Raw genomic sequence first — 25,600 nt, 5'->3', positions numbered from 1 at the left:
CGGCACAGGAACAAGCTGCTGTTTCCTAGCTGGGAATCAATTTGTGCCAGAAGTAAAATGTTTTTCAGGTATTGGAGAAGTGAGAGTGTAGACTCGGAACTAGTGGGAGCACAATAAGCTTAGTGATTAATAGGATAAATTTTGTTAAATTATAAATGATGCTACATGAGACAGGGAGCTGCAATAACAGGCTGCTGTGAATTCGATTCACAGCAGCCTGTTCTGTCCAGGTCTGTGCTCTGTGCTGCCAGTAGATGTGGTCAACTCCACCTAAGAAGGTTTCTTTCTTCACCCTGCATCTCTCTGCCTGGTTGCTCTCCCAGATGAACAGAATATTTTTGCCTTGGATCTTGGATGTTTTTCTGTTTCTGTGGGAAAGCAAAGAAAAAAGACAAGAAAAAAAAAAAAAAAAAAAAGGAAAAATGTGTGGGTACATAGGTGCAAAAATGACTGCAAGGAGATAACACATTGAGAGGTTTGTTTTCTTTTAGCAGTAAAGTAAAATGGATAGAAAGTCAAGTTTTCATTACTCTGAAGTGACATTGTTACAAAATGGCTGGTCTCTTGTATGGTGCTTGTATTTTGTTTGGTGTGGAAGCCTGGGGAAGCAGCGGGCGTGTGTTGGAGGAGCCTCGTGGAGCAGCCGTGTTGTCTGCCAGCTGACAGGACAGTACTGACCTGCCTTGGATTGGGGTGGGCTGGCAGAGGTGCAATGTGACAATATGGCAGCACACTCACCAGCACTTATCCCAAAGCCCCAGGCGTCCTGGAGCACAGGCAAGGTGCTGGTCTGTGCCCTGGAACACCTGCAGTTTAAGTAGGACAAAACAAGGGCAAGATAGGAAGGAAGAGAAGGATTTTATCTGTGCTGTGGAGATTCAGGAAGACAGATTGAGTAGTTAAACATGGAGAAGCAGTCCCATCAGAGGGTATCCAGGACACCTGCATGGTGCTGAGGGATAGAGCCAGCAGCAGGAACCCAACACCTGCAGCACCTCACACAGTTCCAGAGATCTGTCTTCAGGCAAGGCAAGCAAGCCCTGAGAGTAAAATGAGTTGCCTAAGGTGATGCAGGAAGGCAGGAAGACAGGAACAAACTATTGCCTGCCTCTCCTGAATTCAGATTTGCAAGATCTCGGTGCCTGTCTTGTCCAAAGTCACTGCCTGGCAAGCCCTCACCAGTATTACCCTCACCAGGCATTACTCTTTACTGAATATCAAGCAAGAATTTGGACTGAAATTGGTTATTATCACTATACTCTGTCAGCCTCGTCTGTTGAAGTGGGCCCAAAGGCTTGAAGCAAAATGCTGTGGGACTGCAGCAGGAGAGAGATGAGGTATCTGTGCCCTGGGTTAGGGCTGACAGACCCTCCAGAAACACTGCTCTAGCTTTATGGCTTAATCCCTACCACAAATGTTTAAAAGGTGTTTTTTTGGAAATGAGAACTTTGCTGAAAATCTTGTGGATAAATTAGATCCATGCAATAGGATGTGGTGGAAAATTGAACAACAGACTTTCCTCAAAACTTTATTTAAAATCTATTTTAAAAATAAATCTAAATTAAAATTCTGAGTAATTTTTCATTGTTACATTTTATTCCACAATGTAAAATGTTTAAATAGGATTTTTTGTTATAAAATTATTTAATTTCCTCTCCAAGTGCTTTCAGCTCAGTTAAAATACAGTAAGAGCAAAACCAGGGCATGTTTAGTTATAGACAGTATTAATTGTGGTAAGCTCTTTGTCAAAGAAGATGGAGATGACAGAAGTCAGAGAAGTTGGAGCTTGTAAGGGCCATTACTGAGAGCCCACAATCTACAAAAACTACATTCCCAACTCCCTTCAATTTCTCACCAGCTGTTGCCTGTCACACCGACTGTGGGCAGCACACATGTGACTTCCCTGGCTTTCTGTGGGGATCTGCCTTCCAACACTCCATCCTGAACACAACTTCAGGGGGAGCCTGCTGGTGTCAGTAACACACACGTGTAATGGTTTCTAAGCATCCCCTTGCAGCAGGTTCACACTTCTCATGTCATTTAATTCCCTGCTGGTGTTACCAGGCAGTTCCTGGTCGAGACTGGGCTTTGGGGTTAATGCCAGAGCACTTCCTATAACGCAGCTGCCAGAAGCACCTGTAGGGAAGGCTTGTGAAGGTGGTGAAAGACATGGTCAATGTGCTGGACATGTGAGCTGTAGCAGCTCCCCACTGGGCAGTGGTAGCTGTTGAGGAGGTCCAGAAGGATAAAGGATGTGTCCTGTGACAGGAGGATCCTACACAGCCCCAGAGCTGCCTTGTGCCTGACCCCAGAGAGGCTGAACAGCCCTTGGAAAGCTTCACCCATGGGAAGCCAAATGAGGGGCAACACTGGGGAGCAAAGATGACACTCTTCGTCTGTAGCTGCACTTCATCTTCCTCTTTGACAGTGTTTCTTCTTCTACCAACAGCCAGACAACAGCAGCAACCCAAATTCCACCTTTAAATGGCCCAGCATCCATCCTAAGAGACTTGATTCAAAGTCTCTCCCCAGGTTTTCTGTGGTTCTATGAACACCACACCACCATGGTAATGTTTTCAGTCATACAGGAAAGAGGCACAAGGAGTGGGATTGACCAACTCTGACTTTTTTAGTAAAATACACCAGTGCAGTCATCTTCTGGTTACAAATATCTATGGGAAGAGTAGATGTGCCCTTTAATAACAGGGAGAGTGCTTAAAAAAGGAACATTTTATTGCTGTGTTGCCTTCTTTCCAGTAAATTGCAACATTTTCATTTTCCTATATTTATTATATATTGAAGTGTTTATATCACTGTGAAGCAAATATTTGCTTTCAAAGGTCACTGTATCTCTCTTCCTCTGGGGACAGATGTAGGTCTCTCTGAGCCTTTAGTACCATTCCATACGAATATATAATGTTCTTGCTAAGGGATTCTTTACTGCATCTTGGCACTACTGAAATAGCAGATGCAGAATTCAAAGTGTAATAGGCAGTGCCTTTCCATTAGCCAGTCCCTCTTTGTATTTCCCTATAACATTCAGTCTGTGGTGCTTCTGTATGAGCACTGGCATAAGGGACGAGACTGTCTGCAGGGAATTTGATGTAAATGACCCAAGTGCCTGGAGTTGTACCCTACACTGTGTAGGAGACAGAGCACAGCCTGGAACATGTTGTACACAGTATGTTGTAGCAGTGTTTGGGCTTTTTTCTCCTTTTTAAAAAGCATTGTGGATGTTTGTTTGTGAACCCAGATGATTTCCTTTTCTAAAATGGAAAAACCAAAGTCCATGTGAAATTTTGAGGCTGAATTTGCATAGGCAATTACCACAAGTATAAACACAAATTGAATTAATGTAGGGTCTGTAAATTCTGTAGCAATCTTTTTTTTTTTCCCATCAAATTTTTTGATTGAAAGAGCTTAACATATTACATCCCTACTTTGGGCTTTCTTCTGATTTGTCATCTCTGCAGGGACTGTAGATATAGTAAAATGCAGTTTAAATTAGAAGTACAGAGTACACTTTGGAGAGCTTATTCCAGTTATATTAGAGATTCCTAAGGCAATTGTAGGGTTTTGATATTTGGTTCAAATTAACTTGAATGAGTACAGAATGCAAAATATCAACTAGTAACAAAAATATAAATTCTGCAAGGAATTTATTACCCTAAGTCCTCAATACTATCTTAGGCCTATTTCTGTCTACTTAAACAAGTGCAGGTTTCAGTGGGCCTGAACCAGACCTTATACTTTTGAAAGTCTGTCTAGTATCAGTAAGAGAAGATTCATCATGGTTTAACTTTCCTTGACCATTCCTGAAGTTGTTAACTTTCAATGTTCTAAAACATCAAGAGTTTTAAATCAAAGCTTTTTATAGATGTTCCTAAGAAACACCAGAGAGGGAGAACTGTTACTTTGTACTTCAGAGCAATAATTCCCTTTAATACATAATTCTTTTCTCTACAGGATTTTTATTGATAACAAGGTTTGTTGTTGGAAATTCATGACACTGGAATGGCATTTCAGCCTAAGCAGTACTTTTAGTATTTCCACACTCACAGCTAGAGATAGGAAAACCCTATCCCTAATATGTTCTATTCCACATTATAAATTGCAAAATCCGAAAAAAAATTTAAACTCATTCCCTGCCATCTACAAAATATATGTAGTTTATCACACTGTGTGCAAATCAGTAACCTTTATTGATTCTTGGGCACAGTCTTCTATTAAAGTTGAATCAGCATAGCTGCGGGGCACTTCTGTTTATGACTAAAACTTGATGTAAAATGACTTGACTGGAAGAATGCTTTTTGCTATTTCTCAATCCATGCTAAGTGCTTTACAAATACCAAACAATCTCAATAAACCTGTCAAGTTTGATCACTTGCTGCACAATATCTCTCCGGTTACAAGCTCTGACACTGTTTTTAGCTTGATGCAAAATAAGGCACGTCTGTCACTAAGATGCCAACTGATGGTTCTAACAAACCAAGAAGGGTAACTAAAAAAAAAAACAACCCACAAGAGCATGGAGAGACAGGACAAGGGACAATGGCTTCAAAGTGAGAGGTAGTAGGTTTAGATTAAATGTTAGGAAGAAATTCTTGATTTTAAGGATGGTGAATCACCAGAACAGGTTGTCCAGAGAAGCTGTGGATGTCCCATCCCTGGCAGTGTTCAAGCTCTGGTTGGATGGAACTCTGAGCAACCTGGTCTAGTGAAAGGTGTCCCTGTCCATGGGAGGGGGTTGGAATGAGATGATCTTTAAGGAACCTTCCAACCTAAACCATTCCATGCTTCTCTGAAAGTTTCTTCATGTTGTTTCTTTATTTTTTTTTTTCACCCCATTACCACCACTAGCTCATGATTAAAAAAAAAAAAATTGTAAGGCAAACATCAAAAGTCTGGCTGGAATTTACCTGAGAATGGAATTTTCTGTGAAGTTTTTTTAATCTGCAGAGACTGACCAACAGTCAATAAATAAGTTGCTGTTGTCAGTAGAAGCCCTCATGTCAGCGCCACTCACTTACAGGTCTGTAATTATTCAGCTCACACTGGATATGCTTAGAAAATGAACCAAATTCCCTGTTAGCATCCCACCCTCTCACTGATGCATCACCTCCCACTTTACAGCTAGTGAGATGATACCAACAGACACAGCGCAGAACCACTTTTCCCACCCCTCAACATCTATATGTATTTACCAATTAGATCAGTCCCAAAGCCCTAATCAAATTATCCTGATTTTGGCTCAAGCTCGGTGCTACTGCTCTGCCAGCACAAGTGTAGCAAGGGGTCCAGGCAGAGGAGAATATTTTAACCAGATGCTCGAAAACTTGGTCCACAGACTTAATCTTGTTATTCTGGTACAGAGGCTATGTCAGAAATATTTCAGCTTTGGGTTATGCCTCAATCTGGGAAAAAAACACAATTTGTGAAGCAGTGACCAGTGCTAGAGCCAGCCTGTGCCAAGTGAGACAGGAGTTTGGAGCATGGTTCTTTACCAAAATAACTTCTTTTTATCCCAGCACTCCATTTGCTGGCCAGGAGCAGTGTTTTCCTGGAGCTGTGTGCTACGAAGGGCACCACCAGCACAGCAGCAGGGTGGGAAGGTTGTGGTTGGCCTTGAGAGTATCCCCAAACTTTTACATGCCCTTCTGGAAGAGACCAGTTCCCAGTTTATCTTTTCCTCCTAAATACCAATGTGCACCATTTTTTTTGTAAAGCTCATTTCCTTCTGTTTGTGAGCATCGTTGAAGTGTCCAATACCAGCCTGAGTATTAGCCATGAAATTAAGCTCTGCCTTTGCATCAGCTGGGCTTGCAGATGAGTTGCCTAAGCTTGGTCCTTCACACTGCTGTGACCACACAGCTGGTGAGACCAGGTGGCCTCCTTCTCCAGCAGACATTTGGGCTCCTACATGTGATGGTGTGACCCATCACAAAATGCCAGCCTCCCTCTGACAAGGATGTGGTGATATGTACACTGATGAAAGTAGAATATTGTGCCAGTAGCTGCAGGGCTGACTCCTCGAGATGGATTTCTTCCTGCTCTAGATTCAAAGAGTAAAAGCAACCACATGTGAGGGCACAGCTAATGTGAAGGCATGAAGGTCACATATTCCCTCTCAGATAAGAAAAACAGCAGATCTGTTGCTGAAGCTGCAGAGGAAATGCAAGGAGCTGTCTGCTTTCCCTACACATTTCTAAGCAAGCAGGGTGTGATCCAGGAAGTATCTCTGCCACCCAGCTGTACCTGCTCAGCCCATACTCCTGATATCCTGATGGAGACCACCATCAAAGAGAGGAAAGGTCTAATCTCCAATACATAGCAACTTCTATTTTAACAGAGTTGTTACTGCTAAAATTTTAGAGCCAAGCTCTGCCCTGACTTATCTTGTTTCATAAAGGCTGCACATATTGCAAAGACAGGACAGAAAACAGCCCCCGGGATCCTGCCTTCTTTAGAGCAGCTCTGCTGAAAGGGGCTGCTTTTGTCCTTTTTCTGTAATTGAGCATGATGGCATCTGCTTTATGGCTGTTTACTTGCAGTCCCCCACAACTTCCCCACCTCCTCTGCACCTGCAATTAGGTTTTCCTGCAATGAGCAAATCTAACATTTAGTGAGCAGTAATTTGCCATGCTTGAATCAAGCAAAGAAATAAGCCGGTGTTGTTGTTATAAAGACCTGACAGATGGTAGGAGGGCCCGCCTTTCTTAATCAAGGCATGCTCAATAATCAGAGCTAGCTTGAATTTGTAGCAAAAAAGAAACCCTACCAAATCGAGGATTAATGGGCTGCATCCTGACCTCTGGTTAGGACCAGCTCCAGGTTTTCCTTCTGTATCAAGAAGGATAACAAAGATCAGAATCTGACCTACTTTGTGGAGAAGTTGTAAATACCAGTTAGGTCCTACTGTCACAAAATTAAGGATTCTCCCATGTAGATTTCTCCCAGTTTAGCTGTAAATATTATTTCATAGTCTGAGCTATAGTATGTTGGAAAAGTCATTAGCCAATAAAAATCTGCGAAGTTTCATAGTCTTTAATTTAATTACAAATGTGTTAGCTGAGCATCCAGCCCTCCAAGCAATGCAGCTGAAACACAGGACATGAGGGGCATAGGCTTGACCTTGACCTTCTTCACATTAAGCCTTTCAAAGCTAGAGAAGAATGAATGAGTTTCAAGATTGTTTCTGGCAGCAGATAGCATCTCCTAAGTGTCCAGCTTCTGTATGAATTGCATTTGAAAGGTCAAGAAAAAAGGAAGGATTTGCTTTCTGCTATGTAGGAATTACTATCCCAAATGAGACTTTGGGTGAGGACAAGGACGTAATAAAAGCACTTTTGTGGGACTGACATTTAAGCACTACTCCTAACCGCAATGTTTCTCTTCCTTTTTTGCTGTCTTCCAGGCTCACAAAGCAGCTGAGTGCAAATCCTGATCCGCAGCGTTCCCAAACACCCCCACAGCTAAAATGGCGGAAGACGCAGATATGCGCAATGAGTTGGAAGAAATGCAGCGGCGCGCCGACCAGCTCGCTGATGAAGTGAGACCAGTAGCTAAACTGGGAACTTGGGCTGGGCTTGGTGTGAAACACACAGCCAGAAATAGGAGCTGATCTCCTAAAGGATTTCTAGAACTCTTTTCCATCAGCTTTACACTGAAAACAGAATTGGAAATGAAATGAGCTGGGGTAAAATTTAATGTTGTGTTCAGTCCAGATTAGGGAATTTATTGATCGTGAATTTGGTTTAGGTATTAGATTGTGCATCAATTTGACTGGCCTCAGAGCAAAAGGCAGCAATTTAATATTTTCTGAGGATTCCTTCGATTTGTCAAACCTATTAAATGTTAGAAGTCACCAATTAGGTTTCTGAGGAGTCATAGCTGAAAACCACAGGCTTTATTTTTAAAGTGGAACACACATGGTTCCAAGCAGCACTGCCGCAGCGTGTGAGCAAGGGGAGCACAAGCCTTGGAGACAGCAGCTGCCTCGAGGTGTGCTGCATTAGCCATCCATGGAGATGGAGATGGAGAGATCACCAGTGCCCTGCTGATAGCCTGATTTGGAGGGGAGGGAAAGTGTGCAGGAAAAACATCCTGTCAGCATGAGCCTGCACATTAGCTTTGGAAAGCATAACTTGCCAAATCTCAGTGATTTTTCCTGTTTTCTTTTCAGTCCCTTGAGAGCACCCGTCGAATGCTGCAGCTTGTTGAAGAGGTAAGGACTTGCATTTCATTTGCATTTCTGCTGTAAGCAGAAGTGATGGGGAGCCTGCCACTGGAAGTGGATTTTTTAAAATTCACATTGCTAGGGCCTGGTCATGGCTTTATGTGCCACTGTCCCTGCTCATCCCTACCCCTCACCAGGGCTGTGCAAGACACTGTTCCCTGGTTGCCAAGGCACTGGTTTGGTCATACCTGAGGATGCATTGAGACACGATTCTGGAGATAAATGAAGGAATCAGCCTCTGAAGGTGACCTGGAGTCAGGGACAAGTGGCTCAGTTTGCTGCAGAGCTCTAGGAGCCTTGTGCCAGAACCACTCTCACATCCTTGACGTAACACTGCAAGAGGGGAAGGTGAGAAGGGCCCTTGATCCGTTTTCCCATTCTGCTTTAAATACTTCTTTCTCCATAAACACTTGCAGCTATTTATAGAATACTGGTCAACACAGCATTTAAATGCTATTTCTTTGTGTATCTCTGAAATATTTATCAGGATTTCAAGGCTCACAAGGTGTCCTAGATTGACCATTTTGGAGCTGGGAGTTCTCTGATTTTCCATGGTGCTAAGAAATGGGATCCTGGCTTGGTCCTCATAGCTATTACCTGCCCGGAGGGAAAAAAACAATTCAGTCTGGGAATATTTCACCCTCTCCACAATAAAGGGGTTTTAAAGTTGGGAAATCTCAACTCAGTTTAGTTTAGAGTGTTCAGCCATCAGGTGGTGGAAAACTTTGCTGATGCCTGACAGGACTTATTATTTTCAGACACCATGCAAGCCGTGGTGCTGGAGCTGGTGACATTTTTAATCAGGGTCATCAGCACTGACAGTCCCAGTACTCCTGACAACCAGAGGAGTCTCCAGCAGAGACAATAGGAAGAAAATTACATCAGTTCTCATGTTCAGGAACAAGCACAACCCCAGCCATAGGCTTTATGGCCTTGAAATCAATCACCACTGTGAAGATCAATGGAGTCCAGTGGAGACAAAATTAAATTTCCATGTACAGACAGACAGATGGGTCACTGAGCATAGTCAGCATCACTTCTCCTCCACAAACACTTTAGATCGGGGCCCCTTGCAGCCAAAACACTTCTTGTCTCACAAACAATCTGTCCCTTTTTGCTGCTCAGTTCCCTGGACACGCCATTCCTAACCACCAGTTGATGTCATCTCTGTGCTGGATGTAGCTCCTGCTGAAATCTATTCAACAACAAGGAAGAGAGCCTCGTATGAGTACCCCCACAACACAAGGCAGGAGAGCTTGCTGCCCCAAAATGCCTGGGATCTAAATAGACAAGGCAGATGATGAGTGGGAAGGAGAGGCACAGGAAAGGGAAGTGATTTGCTCAGGGCCAAGCCATGAGTAAATATCAGCCCTGCCTCTCCTGAGCCTTATTTGTGCGGCCTATGCACTGCTTGAGTCTTCCTAACATATTGAACCAGCATATTGCGAATGCCACTGGAATTTCAGTACTAAATCACAGCAAATGGCAAAGTGGGAGGAGAACTGGGACTGCTGAATTTACCAATGAATTTATAGCACTCTTTGGAAGAGCTCCGCATCTCTGGACCTGGTCTTTATTCAGATGCCACAGTATCTTCCTGTCCAAATAGAGAAGCTGCTAAAATTAGCACTGAGTAGTCAAGGGAGTTCTTCTAAAATGAGCTGAATATTATTTTCACTAATGTGACTACAGGAGACCTTTAAAATTCTTCTGTGGCCTAAACAGCTGGTTGATTATTCCAATCCCTTTTCCTAGGTACTTAAAAATACAGCATTTAGGGAGTGAGAGATTTTATACAAAAAGACAAATGGTGAGAGTATTTGAAATTGAACTTGCACTGCTCTGATTTAATAAACCCCCAAAATCCAATTAGACTTCCTCACTTAGCAGAACCTGTCTAGTAGATAGAGATAGGAAATACTCAGGGAAAGAATGCTTTTTATGCTATTCTTTTGATACAGCAGATCTGTTCTTCCTCTCTTAGGAAAAGGATGCCTCCATGTTTAAGCATTATCACTGTGTACATTTGTTTGGATTGATACTGGGGAAATACAGCATAAACAGACTGTCTGGACTCCATCCTAGAGACAGAAGAGTGCTGTTCATCCAAGGAAGCCCTGTAGCCATGTAAGACCTAATTGCAGGTCATAGCCTGCGAATATGTCCCCAAAGGACATGCCCTACTTGCCCCAGAAGACTATTCAGAGTTTGGATACTAAGCCCTGATGCGTTCCCAGGGAACATGGGAAAGGAAAACCAAGGATGTTATTGCTTCTTGGTTTTATAAGCCAGCTTAGCAATAAACTGATTTTTCTCTGTCCTGGCACAACAAGGGAGGCAAGAAATGTTACAAAAGCAGCCATGGCTTTGCCCCAAGGCAGCTCTGTACTGGAATGGCAGATTCCAAAACTAAGTTTGCTCCATGGTGCCCATCATGCCCAGGCAGTGCAGTTAATCTGCACTGACCAGTGCTCTTTTGAGCCACTCAGTGCTATAAATACCTGTATTTTCTGATGATGCTGTGCAATGTTTGGGCCAAAACATAAAATAAAAATTAAGTGAGGCAGAACAAGTGAGACTAAATACAGTTTGTAGCTGACCTTCTTTTCATGTTCAAGCTTTTTACCTCTGAGACAACATTATGCAATGCAGAATATCACACATGGGGAGAAAAGGTAGTTTGCTCCCTTCTCCCAATGCCACCACCATGGCCTTTAAGGAAAAACAGTTGTGGTAGTAAAGAGAAAAAAGGATGTTTTGTAGCTATGAAGCAGCAAGGAAAAAATAACAAGATCAGTAATGGTAAAAGCTCAGAAGAAAGTACTTAGGAATGTACAGACAAAAGGGCTGTTTTGTACATTTAAATCCAGACAGGACTATCTTCTCTCGTGTAAAGTGAGAATGAAGTATTGAAGGTGAAATGCTGAGCTATAAATGTTTGATAACTGGTGCTGCCCTATGCAGGATACTGAACACACAGAATGCCAGTTTACCAGCTGTGAGTGTACACTGACATTTATTATCATAGCCAAATGCTCCTTAGTCTGAAAAAAATAAAAGTGCTCTATTAATTTAGAGTTTGGCCCAAACATTGTCAAAGCTGATTTGAAATTCAGTTTTGATATCATTAGACCTATTGGAAGTACTGAACTATTGGAACCATTCCCCTCAGAAAAGTGTTTTAACCATTATTACTCCATATCTGGCATGAGGGAATGTGAACCATAATTTTGGCCTCTCTTCCTCCAATGCAGGATTGGACCCCTTTGTGTGTGTTAGCCAGGGGTGTAGCAGATTCACGTGGGCTGAGAATGTGTTTTACCAGGCAGAGCAGCAGTGTGTAGCTCTTTAATCAGGGAGACATCAGAGCGTTAACAGGGTGACAGGGAACCTGGAGCAGGAGCTGAGCAAATTCATTGCTACGGATAACTAAAAAATGTTTATTTGACCACATTTTTGTCTTTAGGGTGTTGACAGTTCTCTTTAGTGTCTGTGGGAACTGCTAGCAATGTCAGCCTGTCCCGGTACATAATGTCTGCATTAATTTATTCAAACAAACTATAATTCTGGATTAAAGCAAAATTCTTCATTGAAGGGGAAGTTTGTGTGTTCTTCACATAACTGAGAGTGTATATGTGTTTTTCAGGATACCTCTTGAAATGCAGGGAAAGTGATTTCCAGATTTTGGATTCTCTATCTGATACATAATCTCCTTATAGTGTTAGGAAAATCTTCATTCAGGGTAAACCAAAATCTGAGTAGCTGCCTTTGGTAGGACAGGACCCAACACACTGTGTTCCTGGAGGGACTGATGAGCCCTTTGAGAAGTCATTCCAATTGTCTTCCCACTTTTATTTCCATCTTGGGAAATTAAGTTCTGTAACAGCAATAACAAGAAATGATACAGAAATACAATTCCCCTCCAAAGTGCTGGGCAAATTTTAGTGAGCATTTTGTAGCTGACTTGCTTTGAGCGAAACCCTCACAAAAAAACCCAAACAAACAAACAGACAAAAAACCCAAAGCAAAAGCAACCAAAAAGTTTTAAAAAGCTATTACAGAAGACTAAGGATAATGTCTATTAAAAGCTCCAAAAGGGTTCCCAGTAATGCTGTTAAACAGGCTTCTCTGAAGCACTGACAAACTGAAGTATCTATGAGTTGTATTAATTGTGGTGGTTTAAAATCATATTTAAAATCAATATTCTGCTTCTTTGATTAATAGCTTTGCCAGTGGCCAAATGGAGAACCTGGGCATATAAATGATGCAGAACCCAAACTAGTACTGCTTGTTCATTTGCTTTTATTCAAGCATTAGAGCCTGGATGAAAGACTGAAGGACATAAACTTTTCTGAAATGTATGGAGTCTATTTCACCTAATGTGATCCATTTTTAAGTTGGAAGTGTTGGCGTCCTGCCCTGAAGGGTCATCTCATGTGCAAAATTATTTTATATATTACATATTTTACCATCTGCAGAATACCTGCATTATAGATTAACAGAGGAACTCCAGGGCTGCCCGTTTAATGCCTCAACATAAGCAATTCTTGCTATGCCATTTTCTTATAAAGGATAAGAATGTGAGAGATTGGCTGTGCCATGGCAAAATCCAGCAGTCCAAATTCTCCTCTCAAATGCAAGAAGTCAAGGAGAGTCAGAAGTTGTTCTCAAAAGAGATGGGTGCTACAGATTAAAGAGCTGAATGAAAATGGTATGTCCTCTATGAACTCTGTAGGGTCCAATGAAAGATGCATTTTTCTTCTCTCTGACCTATCCTGACCTTTCCTAAACATTTCACCTTTTTGAGAATCCTTATTTTGGTAAAATAATACAGGATTGCCTGTACAAGGACTGGAGGGTCTGAAGAGATTCCTCCATTGCACAGGAGGGGAGAAATACTCTAATCTTGGCCAAGGTGGGAATTTAGCACACAATTTCATAACGTGTGGAGCCTGCCAGTTCTATAAATTCAGGCTTCCCACACAGGATATCACTGATATTGGCGAGCACTGGATGTGTGTGGGAATCCTTCTGGAGCCCTCAGGACTAGACAGAGCCAAGCATAGTCCCTGGGCCCACGGTGATGTGAGTCTGTAACCAAGGATTTGGGGGCAGAGGTTGTGAAACCTGTCCTTCTGGACTGGCACTTCACAGCAGAGCTTTCATCACCTCCTGTTACACATTGTCCCAGCAGCCAGCTCGAGTGGCACCTGCTCCACTGAGACCAAAGCAAGTTTCTGTGACACCGCCAGTGCAGGAAATGCCAACATGTCTGTGTTTGCCCCCTGAATACTCTTGCTGGGCACATTTCTTCCCCTATATTACTTTAATTGAGGTTTTGTGCTTTCCAGAGATGCCTCAGTCTGTTGTCACTGGGGGTCAGTCACCAAGTGTTTCCTGCTCAGACATCTGGATGATGAACATGTTTTTGGAATAGTTCTATCTTACAGACAGGTTTGGGTTTGTGTTATCTAAAATATCAGTTATCATGGAAATACCGAGCTTTTAGAAAAGTCTGGACCAATTTTAAATGCACAAACATGATTTATTTTTTGATTGACTTTACACATTTCATTACTTTTGTGGAAAAGCTGAAAATTTGTGCTTAATAGAAATTTGGAACAGAAGGAGATTGTCACTTGATGTCTGAATCACATCTCATCCTTTTCAGTTACCACCTCTTTATTAGCTTCAATATGCTTTGGATTAGACCACAGATGCAGACAAGTTTATTCATTGCACACCCTTTATTATTTGCACATTTGTGTTAATGTTGTGGCAGGCTGTTTATAAGAGATGCAGTGCTGCCTGATAAAATTAAATGGCACTGATGATCAGGTAAAGAACAGAAAATTTCACCTCTTTCACTCTGTGTAAGGATTTGATATGAAATAAAAACCATAGGTTAGCTCCTGAGTTAATCTCCTAGCACACATCTTGTTCAGGTCACTGGACATCTTAGCTCTGTAAAGGTGGCTTGCTTAGATGTTAAACACAGCAGAAAAATAAGGTCAGACAGTTAAAGTGTAAATATTATAACAGTAAATATTTCTCAGCCCAACTATGTTTGATTCAGCAAAAGGGTTTGTTCATTATTTGGAAGGGTCCCATGTCAGACTGCACCATATTTACTGAAACACAAGGTGACTCAGGGCCCAAGCAGCCTTCTTGTGTTTGCATGAGTTTCCATGTTGGTTAAAATACATATAAATCTAGGGGGGAAAAAACCTCCCTGGATACCAAGTATATAAAAAGATCCAATAAAAAACTGTTGTACAGGCAGTGCTTAGCAGACACAGGGTGCTTAGTGCCCCACAGAAAAGATAAGATAATTAAAGGTGGTTTCTTTATTCTAAACTGGAAAACCTAAGATAACCCTTGGACCCTAAGTTTATAAAGGCTGCAAAATTAAAAGCTGGCTGGGATTCAAATAAATGCAGTGTGAACTTGAAGGCAGAGAGAGCAGCAGTGGGTGCCTGGTAGATGGCTGACCTGAGGGCAGCAGGGTGCAGCAGACCCAGGGGGAGGCAGGAGGCCTTTTCTGTCCATCTGGCAACTCACACAGGGACTTTTTACAAAGAGAGAGCAAGCCAGCCTGCACACATCTGATGTTTTTTCCAGTTTCTGCAGTGATGCAGACATTACAGACAAGAATGGGAGCATAGGGAGAGGCAGAGAAGAGCTGAGCAGGATCCTCTGGAAGCACAGCAGAGAAGCACCAGGTGCACCAGGCAAACAGCCCTGAGCGTGGCAGGGTTGGGCTTGTGGCTGAGCCACTGTGGGCTGTGGGAACCTGGGAGTGCCCTGCGATCGTGGACAGGGCTGATGGCCAAAGACACTTCACTACACCCACAAAAACTGATGAGCAGTGAGAAGGGCAGCTGGCAAGAAGGATAACATGAGGTCCTTGATTTGCCTCCAGGAGTGGTGGCTTGAAAAGCAAGAAGGTCGGTCCGGAGTTTAGTTTTCTGTTCCTGATGTAGCCGTGCAACTGTGGGCATCTCCCTGCCCTCTGCAAAACTGACACCACCACCACCTTCATCTGTTTCACAGGAGCATGGATCACTTTATGTTCATGGCAACAAGTAAATTGCTGCTGCACATGTCCAAGCAGCACTGCTGTCAAGCTGTCAGGTCACAGAGGACTTACTTCATCTGTTATTGACATGAAACAGTCAGGAGGTCATTCAGGCCATCAATTATTCACAGATGTTATCACTGCTCCGAGCAGAATGGAGCTGGTTTCTCCTTTGTAATTAAAAAGGAGATAATTTGATGTGTGATATAGCTCAGTACAACAGCACCCAGGAACTAGAGACACCTGATCACATCCCAGAGTGAGGATAAAGCATAATAAAAATTGTACTTGTGAAAGGTGCCGTACCCCTGGCTTAGGCAGGTGGGAGCTGTGAATGGCTCAGCTTTGCTCCATCCCTGTATCCAGCAAAGGCAGTGGTAACATTCCCACTAAGCTGTGAGAACAGAGGTGAATTCAGTGTGTAGGTGTTTTGAAAATCCTACTTTCAAGCTCAATTCAAAGTCCATTAATGCTAAAGGTGTCTGTTGACTGAATTAAAACTTGGCTCAAACCCATATCTATTAGATCACTGAGCCAAAAAATATGGCTTAATCCTATTAAATATTAGCCTGCTTTAAACTGGATTTCCTAAGTAGGTAAGCTTTCTGACTTCTGTCAGCAGCAAGAGCTGTGCACAAACTACTGTGCCACCTTCCCAAACGTGTATGTCGTACCTGGGAATTTCTCCTGTGAGATTCACATCCACCTACAATATCAACACTCCCATCCTCCCTTCTCCTGCTTCATTGGACTTGGAGATGAACCATCTCTTTTTAGAAAATACTATTGTGTAAAGTAATTATTTTAATCTCAAGGTCCATGGCTTTGTGCTTTCTGCAGAAGTTTGGTATCCCAGTGAATCCAGAAGGACTGATGGTACAATGGAGAGTTACCTAGTTCCTCACACAGTGTCCAGGCACATAAGGCCTTTGGATTGTGCCATCAGCCCCTTGTCATTCCTTTCACTGTTTTTCTTGTGTCTTCCTATGTCCCATACCAAGGGCTGGGTGTTCCCTCACTGATCTCTCTTTCTCTCTCTCTCTTCTCCCCTTCTCTCTCCTTACCTTGCTACCACTATTGGGATGTAGAGTAAAGATGCTGGTATCAGGACTTTGGTTATGTTGGATGAGCAAGGAGGTAAGTTCAGATTGCTTCAGTAAGGAAGTATAACCCTTCTCAAAGTGCTGTACTGACTGTGTGCAACCCTGGAAATGAGGGACAGAAAATACGTGTGGTTGTGCATGAGAACCCCAAAACCTCTCTGCCTTTAGTTTTGTTGTCCAACAGAGGAAAACGTACAATGCTGCCTAAGAGTCTGTACTTCTTTTGATCTGCTTCCCATTAATGTCAAAGAGAGATGCAGGCTGAACTCAACCAAATCACCATTTGATTTCAGCAAGCTTTGGGTCAAGATCCAGCTACATGATAAGAAGATTTGCCTCTGTAAGTGTAAAATCCAGCATTATTTATGCAGGTGCTAAGTAATTTTCCCACTTAAATCACAAGTGAAAGATATGCAACAAATGCATCCCAAGAGAAGGTAAATGGGTTTAGTTTGTGTAAGATTCAGTTACTTTTTGTACAGAAGTGAGGCAGTGAGAATGACAGAATTTAAACATTAAAAGATATTACACAATCAGCTCATTACAATTGTCCATATAGGAGGTTTCAGACTTACATTACCTGTCTGTGGATGACAATGACAAAGACAGAGCCTGATATATTCAATACATTCCAGGAAATTACATTTTTGCCTTTCATAATATTACAAAGAAAAGGTAGCCTTCTCTCCCTCTCAATAAAACTGATAAGTCTTCATTTGCCATAGACCCACAGCCCCAGGAAAATGGCGTCTCCAATAAATCAACAGAGTAGAAATTTCTGCTACTCTCTAACAGACCAGCCCCCCCACAGGTCCTTGTTATTATTTATTATGTGGCAGGACACAAAATTATTATTAGGAAATGTTTTCTGCGGAGGTAATGCTGCATTACTCATCAAACCCGGACAATGATAATAAGTCAGGATACTGAATTCTTGGGAAATGGACTGCAGTACCTGACAGGCCTTTTCTAGTTTTAATGTCCCTACCTCTCTGACACTGTAATGAATGAAAAGTAATAACAGGACCTAAATGGAAAGTACTTTCTTCTACTTGCTTTTTTTATGTATGTCTCATTGCTTTTCCCCCACATCCCCCATTTAGGGAAAAAAAAATTAACCAAATTTTGTCACATCGATTTGTCTTGACAAGAAAAATATGACAGAGAACATTTTGTTGCCTTCAAAAAATAATAGCAGTAGAAGAACTTCCACCAAATACAAAAAACCCAAAATTACTTATGTTGAAACAGATATGGCACCTGTGTAAATAATGTGTTTTGTTTCAGCAATGGATTATATGGTTGTAATAAATCACAAATATTGTGAAAGAAAGAATGTTAATATACAGATGTGTCTTGCAATGTAATTCACAGGCAGAGCACAAGAAACTTTAGTGGTTTGTGGGAACATATGTTTCTGTTCTTTAACTGCTCTATTTCCACAGATTTCTAGGGACATTTATTTTGATTTTAATCCTGAATTTTGTTGGGTTTTTAAATTATTAGTTTGGAATTCTACTCTTGTTAAACCCCTGTATTCAGAAGTTTTCTGACTGATTCAGTCTGTAGCCATGACAGGAAGGACAATCTGAGTGAGGCAAGGAGCTGAGACTCGACACATGCACCTCTCTGGAGTCCAGGGAGCTCAGTATAAAACCCTTATTGAGAGTGAGACCTGAAATGCTTGTTGTACAGTCACAGATGCAGTTAGCCAATAACTCCAGGAAAGACTTGGGAGGTCTTGAAGCCCCTTTAAATTGGTTATGGTCATGCCTTAAGTCGTTCAGTAAATTTAGCTTATGACTATACAGTGTGGGTTTCTCAAGGAAAACAGCCAAATAATGCTACCAACCTGAAAATATTGTAACCTTGCACTATGCTAAATGTTTAATTAAGTTTTCTCCATTTTAACCATATGTAGGTATAATAATTGCTAATTTTTTGATTTCATTTTAGCACTAAAGGACTTATACTACTGGGCAAAATATGCTAATGATGACTTTGAACCCTCTGTAATTAGTGCAATGTGTGCAGCTCACACATGTCTCAGCAGATTATCAGATTAAGGAAATCATTTGCTAACACTGCCATGTGATCTCTTTGCAGCTGACTGCACAAGTCATTTAAGATTATTAGGTGTTAAATATACAGAAAACATGACATTGATCTTTCCAGTGGGCGGCAGGCAGAAGATCTAATCTCTGCACTTGCTTGAAGCTCTGTTTCTATGTTTCCTTACAAAATTGCTTGCTTTGAAGTTAAACAGGCCTTATATGGAAAAACCTTTCTGAGCCATTTCAACCCAAATAGTGCACAGCAGAACTGATTTTCTGGTATCAATGGGCAGAAGTATCTGGGATCATGAAAGGCAGTAAGCCAAGGTAATTTCACAATGCCAGGTATTTGTATAACAAAGCCAGCCTGGATAGCTGCTCTTGCCAAAAGGTTTAGCACAACTGGCAGCACAGCAGGTTACAGAGTCTGTCATGGCCTGCAGAGATCTGGAGCTTCACAAGAGCTCCCTATTTCACAGAGAATGGCACTCCCATAAAAGTTAGAGACCTGCTCCACTGTCCTCTGAAGAAAGGGAACCTGAGTAGCCCCTCTGCAATATCAAGACTTAGAATTTTTTGGGTCAGGTACTGTCACCCAAACCAGTTAACACAGCTCTTTCCCCGGGGAGCCCACAGAAAGGAGACAGGAGTTTATATTTTCCTAGTTGGGCTTTTTTCCATCACTAAGAAAGTCTTTACCAGACCACATGTGCATCCATAATGCTTACATTTTTTTAAAATCTGGCTTTGAGTCAAGCTCCTTTATATAAATAAATAAATAAATAAATATAAATAATATATTAAAATATATATATAACTTTTTATATCTATATAAATATATGTAAATCTTTACACTAAAATACTTATATTTTACATGAAAAAATAAATGGGGTCACTCAAAGGATGCCAATGGCAATTAATCTGCTTCTTTAAAACATGCTAAATTAGAAAAATGTTCATATTTGGATATACTTTGGTTAAAAGCAGCCAGTAGAAACTGATGAAACTAATACTACAAAGTGAAGATAAACTTGAAGTGCTAACACAGAAAGGGTCCCAGACTGGTAACTCTATTTAGGAAACAACCATCACCTGGACATAGTAGCAGAGTTAAAGATTTGGACATTCAAGGACATTTTTTTGTGTGATGATGTCCTTATGCAGTTTATTACAGAAGAATTTAATTCTTGTATTCCAAATGAGGTGGAGTGGAGAAACTTTTCCAATAACAGTAGCTGCACAGTAATTTTTCATCCAAGACAAGACAGAGGAATAGCCACAACTTTGATAAGAGACAAAGAAAATGTCAATGCAATTGGAATTTTCTCCTTGCACCAAGAATGCACAAAAAGCAGTGCCAGGGAACATGGGGAGCAGATTAATCTGCCCAGCAGATCTTACTCCTGATCAAGCTTACAAAGGAAATAAAACTTGGAGATAACTGGGCAATCCCACAAACAAAAGCACTGGCACACATGTGAGCTGACATCCACTGCTTTTGCAGGAGTGTGGGTTTGGCATTTTTGTATGTTATGGCTAATTAGCAAAATAAAAGGGGACTAACAACTACCCCAGTTTTCACAGGGAAGATGGTATTAATTATGGTGAAATTGTAGTACAGAACAAAAGACAAATGAACCCACACAAAGCAAGGTTGTGCCTTTGTCTACTGTTATTTTTAGCACAGCTACTCATGGGCTCACAGCTCTCCCCTCCAGCTTTCTTCCATGGGTACCTGTGCCCAGCAGTGCCTTTCAGAGTTCAGCTAGGTCAGAGCTCAGCATCTCTGAAAAGGCTGTCCCACAGTCTACGCTCCAGTATGATTCTCCTTTATGGAAAACAGGATGACGGTGTAGCATTGGAAATAGTTCATCTGCTGAGTCTTAAATTAAACCTTCTGTATGCAATTACGATTGCAATGTGTTCTTAAGATGTCCTTTGTGTTTTCTTCCTTTTTTTTCTAATTAAAATTGCCCTTGGGGGAAATTGCTTCCCTGCACAATACTCCAGGCAAAGGAACAAATTCTGATCTCTCCAGCCATTTAAATGACATTCAAGCACAGGCTCTACATCCTGGACATCAGTGAAGGAATATTTGCTATAAATTACAGATGAGTATGCAAAGGTGAAGCAACCCCACACTTGCTCTGTGCTGGTCTTGCTACCAATACCTTGTAAGATGCTTTTGCAGCTATTTTTGGTCAAGACACCACAGGAGCGACTGAGAAATGCCCTTGCTACAGTTTTTCTGCCTCAGCCACTTCCCCAGATCAGCCACAGAATAGGAAATTGCCAGGATGTTACAGAAGATCCTGGCAAAGACCCACTGGCAAATGGCCACAATGCTATGATAAAACTAACAGGACTAACTTATATTCCCTGAGTTACCTTACAGGAGTAATTCACAAGTACAATGATACAGGTAAAAATCTGTTCTTGTTTCTGCCTTAAGATAGGCCATTTGTTTGCTGTAAGATCTGGAAGAAGATTTATGGTCACTACCTTGAAATGAAAGTGATATTCTCAGGCATCAGTATATAAAAAGAGTTGCAGAGATTCCCAGAGGGAAAAAAAATGTAACCTGTTGCTGATATGTATTCTGCCTCCAGACAGCACCAATTCTCTTAGGTATATATCAAATATCATACATAAACATATAGATGCAATTCATTCAAATAATATTGCAACAAACTGTCAAAAGGTGTTCAAACTCTGACCTTGAAGGACTTCCCTAAATGGAAGTATGTGCCAATAAACTGTCTTCCCTAAAACTTTTAATTGAGCACAAAATGTTGGAATAGGGAAGATCTATGGAGATAGCAATCTGATTTCCTACCAGCAGTGATTCATTCTGGGCCACATTTTAAAAACAGTTATACAAAAACAAATCCAGCGTGACCCCATTAAGTTAATTCCACTGTAATATTTATGCCTCAATAATTGTGCTTAAACCTGTGAATCTATTTCCTTGCCTGTGGGACCAGATCTTTGACAGGTATAAATTGGCATTGCTCCACAAAGCCAGCGTAACTATTCTGATACAAACCAGTTAACAACCAGCCCACAGCATTAACAACTAGCAAGTGGTCTTAGGACTAGCAGCTAGCTGTCTAGACTTCTGGGCTACAAATATGACAAGGGTTTTTTACACTGATGAGGTTTCCTTTAATGGAGAATAAATGAGTTGTGGCTCCCTTTCCTATTCAGCAATAGCCCTGGCATCAAACATAAATCCTGAAGTAGGATAAATAGAGTCAGGATTCTAGAGAGAGCTGTAATTTAAATGGAAGTCTTTGATTTGTGTAAAACAGACTCTTCAAGAAGCACTCATTTATTTGGGCAAAACAGAAAACAGGTAAAGACCGTTTAAAAGGGCCTGTTACATACATGGCTTTAGAGAGTGTGCATCTGGGCAAGGAGAATTGCTTCCACTGAGAGCCACCAGTAGTACCAGATCTAGGACTGACCCATGCAGTGTGAACCTGGCTTTTGCTACTGGAGAGACCAGGTTACAGAAGCACTAGCAGGAAAACCAATGGAAGAAAGATCAGACACCTCTCATATCCCCCGGTGTCAAAATGCACATGTGGGTACAACCATCTTTTAACTGACAAGGAGCTCTGCAGTGCTCAGAAGCAGGAGCTGGGAGCTTGTGACAGAAGTGCAGCAAATCCATCATGCTGCATGAATCAGCATCAAAGCCAGTTTACACTCCCACAGCTGCTCCCCAGAGTGAGAGCAAGTGTGGCCCAACTGAGGAGCAGACAGGACCTGGGCTTAGCGAGGAGCAGGAGTACAAGGAGGGTGTCCCCTTCTACCCCAGGCTCACATTTCTGATGAGAACAACAATCTGTGCCTACGGACACCAACCAAAGCTTCTGCTGAAGTCTACATTATAATGTGCATTAAGACAATCCAACCTTGCTTTTCTGGTTCTCAGCTCAGCATTTTACCTGGCTGAACATGTGCAGTCCCTCTCTCAGGTTTCCTTCTTGGTTTCCCAATCCTTTGCTTACAGTATGTGCCCCTTTTAGAGGGCAGTGCCAGGTAACTCTGATACTCTAAATATATCCTTGGATTTGGGATTGATAACTCCCATGTTACCAGGAGAGAGGCCCATCCAGCTGAGGAGAATGAGAACTGACAGCAGAAAGGCTGATGACATGGCACCTCTCCTTCTCAAAGCCCAGTGTCATGCAAGAATTAAAAAAAGAGCACAATTTCAATGCTTGAATTATTCCAACTTGAATAATTTAGTCCAGGATTTTCTAGGCCCTCAAGGGGTGAGGTTCCTGTTTCCCATTAAAATTAATTAAATAAAATTAATTTTAATGGGAACTGGGTGTCTAAACCCCCCAGAAAGCTTTGAAAAGCTAAACTTCAATTGTTATTAAAAACCCAAGTAAGAAATTAGGCATCTTCATGTTCTCAAAGAAGTTAAGAGGAGCTTTTTACTGACGTCAATATGCATATGATTTTTCTTCTAAAATTTTCTTCTTCTTTTTTTTTTTTTTTTTTTTTGGATAGGACTCAATTAAAATCAGGGATGACATTAAATTCCTTCCATAACCACCCCTCTTAGTTCTCTACAGTCTAATTCAGTGTTTTTCTATTCCATATGGGGACTAGGGATGTATTTGTGTTTTACTGAGATTGCTTTACTTTTCCTCGTTAATTACAGTTATGATTTTTAATGGATTGAAATGCCATTCCAAGTACAGTTCTGATCCTGGGCAGCATCTGAGTCTATCCTTTGGGATCAAATGGTGTAAAATGTAAATCCCACGTAAAATGCTGTCCCTACAGCAGACTCCACACAAGGCCCTTGATCCAATTGGACCCATATCTGTTTACCTCAGCAGAGAATCCTGTTCCTACACTTTTGTGTCATGGCATTCTGTTCCTCCAGGACATTTTCCCCAGCTTTAAAAGTGAAAAAAATGAACACATTAAAGTTATTCTGAGCCACCAATTCACTTAGAAAACCAAGTCACTAAGAAAACCCATCAGCCGTAGGTGGAAATTTGCCAAAAATTGTTTAATGCCAGCGGAGAGACAGGGTCTATATGTGGCTGGTTTCTGGGCCTGGTGCTTCTTAACTTGCCCTGGAGCAAAGCAGAAGTGATCCCACTGCAAACATGAGTCTTCACCCAGTGCCTGTTTCCTAAGGCCCCTCAGGGCCACAGCCGGTGACACTCTTGCAGAGAGCATTGGGCTCCCACAGTGGTTTCAATTGTTCTGTGCTCATGAGGTTACTCCTGGTTTGCAGCACCCACACAGGGAAGAAAACCATCCCTGAGGCCACACTCAGACTAGAGATCAATATCCAGCACCAGTCGAAGTGGCAGGTCTGTTTTTTCTGCCTCTGGAAGAAAGGGCACCTTGACACAAGCCCTTAACAACTCGCTCCATTACCACTACCATTAACTACCAACTCTCTCACTCACTGGCCACAGCACTTGTGCTGCCCAAACCCACCTAATTCCAAGGCATTTGTAAGAGTAAGTAACAGAAGCATTTTCCATGGAAGGACTTCTTTTCTCTAATATTAACATACATAAATGCAAAATAATAACACTATCTTTCTTTCCTCCTGGATGTCATTGTGTCTTAGTAAGTTGATGTATTGTATTATGTTTTTGGACCTTGAACTTTATAACCCTTCCTTTCTACATCATTACGTCTTTTTTATATTAATATATTTAAAATAAATTTCTCCTTTGTTTTATTCTTCCCATACTAATAAAAAAATCTTCAGCATCCAATGCAGCATACATCCTTTCAGCAATGCATCAGCCCAGATTAATGCATTGTAATGTCATTATTAACTCGGTTCTACATGGTCATTTTTCATGTTCTGTTGAAGACAAAATCAAAGCAACAAAAATACAATTCATTCCACACTGTCATCCCTTTGTCCTGACCAGAACAACTCGATCGTGTTGAAGAAGGCATGAACCATATCAACCAAGACATGAAGGAGGCCGAGAAAAATTTAAAAGATTTAGGGAAATGCTGTGGCCTTTTCATATGTCCTTGTAACAAGTAGGTACTGGGTACCGGCTCTGCTATGTGGTGTCCAGTTTTTTGTCACAGTGAATGTCTGAAGTTTTTGTCTTTTTTTTCTTTGTCCTTTTCCATCTGCTTCATTCTGTGGGGATAAAATACTTGTGTTTAATCAGAACAACTGGAACGCATCGAAGAGGGAATGGACCAAATCAATAAGGACATGAAAGAAGCAGAAAAGAATTTGACGGACCTAGGAAAATTCTGTGGTCTTTGTGTCTGTCCATGTAACAAGTAGGTGCTGCCTGCCTCATCTCTTTGAGCACTTAAGGCTGATCCCAAAGGCCTTGTGAAGCTCATCCTTGCTAGGCACATGGACAGGATGAGCATGTGGCATGCAGAAAAAATGATTCTGGTTCAAATGCATTCATTTCATAGCATAGACAACTGACTGGGAATTATTGTAGATGCATTAAAATCAGGCATACTGCAGTGAAAGCTTCACTGTCAACACCTTTTAATGGTAAAAGTTTCAACATTTTACACAAAGTGTACTGAGTGGTTCCATTTTCCAGCGAACAAAAACAATTGGGGCTACCTTATTCCTGGACACTCTAAATTCTGAAACATATTTTCATGAACAAGTTTTATAAACAAAAGAGCTGAAAAAATGTGGAAGAGGTCATACTAAATATTGTTCAAAATTGTGGATGAAAATCACAGCTTTTTTCATTGTTCAGCAGAAATAGTCCTTGATAAGATCTTGAAAGAGATGTGACATTTCATAATTGGAACCCAACTTGAAATGGTTTTCATCCTGCCACAGGCAAAAAATTTGACAAAACCTCAACACGCCAAATTTCTCTCGTTTGGGTAGCACGTACACTAAGCAGAAATGTTGAAATGCATAGAATTTGCTTGCATGCCATCACACTTGAACGAAACTGTCCTCCAAGTAATGCCAAGCTTGTTTTAAATGCCAAATGAAAATGTGATGTGCGGTTATGCGGGTCTAGGAGATTGGGAACCAACGCAAAGTCCTTGAGGAATGGCAAATCCAGCATGCAGTGAGTAGGCATGAAACTAGGTTGCAGTGAAAACTGTCTTAAATGGTTGGCCAGAG

The 25,600-nt window shown here is 41.5% G+C and overlaps 1 protein-coding gene across 2 annotated transcripts in view; it reads left to right on the top strand.

The window, feature by feature from the left end:
- SNAP25 (synaptosome associated protein 25) overlaps positions 1-25,600 on the top strand; it is a 61,029-nt gene that overhangs the window by 25,081 nt on the left and 10,348 nt on the right. Inside the window, exons 2-5 of one of the 2 annotated variants that reach the window (XM_021540276.2) lie at positions 7,415-7,549; positions 8,183-8,224; positions 16,403-16,451; positions 24,399-24,516. In XM_021540276.2, coding sequence (XP_021395951.1) covers positions 7,478-7,549; positions 8,183-8,224; positions 16,403-16,451; positions 24,399-24,516 — 281 coding nt within the window. In that variant the 5' untranslated portion in view covers positions 7,415-7,477. Of the gene's footprint in view, positions 1-7,414; positions 7,550-8,182; positions 8,225-16,402; positions 16,452-24,398; positions 24,517-24,653; positions 24,772-25,600 lie in introns of both variants that reach the window. The other variant, XM_021540275.2, reaches the window with a different exon arrangement.

This window comes from Lonchura striata, chromosome 3, assembly GCF_046129695.1.
Source record: "Lonchura striata isolate bLonStr1 chromosome 3, bLonStr1.mat, whole genome shotgun sequence".
Lineage (NCBI taxonomy): Eukaryota > Metazoa > Chordata > Aves > Passeriformes > Estrildidae > Lonchura > Lonchura striata.
Note: the sequence above shows the minus strand (reverse complement) of the source record. Positions and strands in the feature narration are given on the sequence as shown.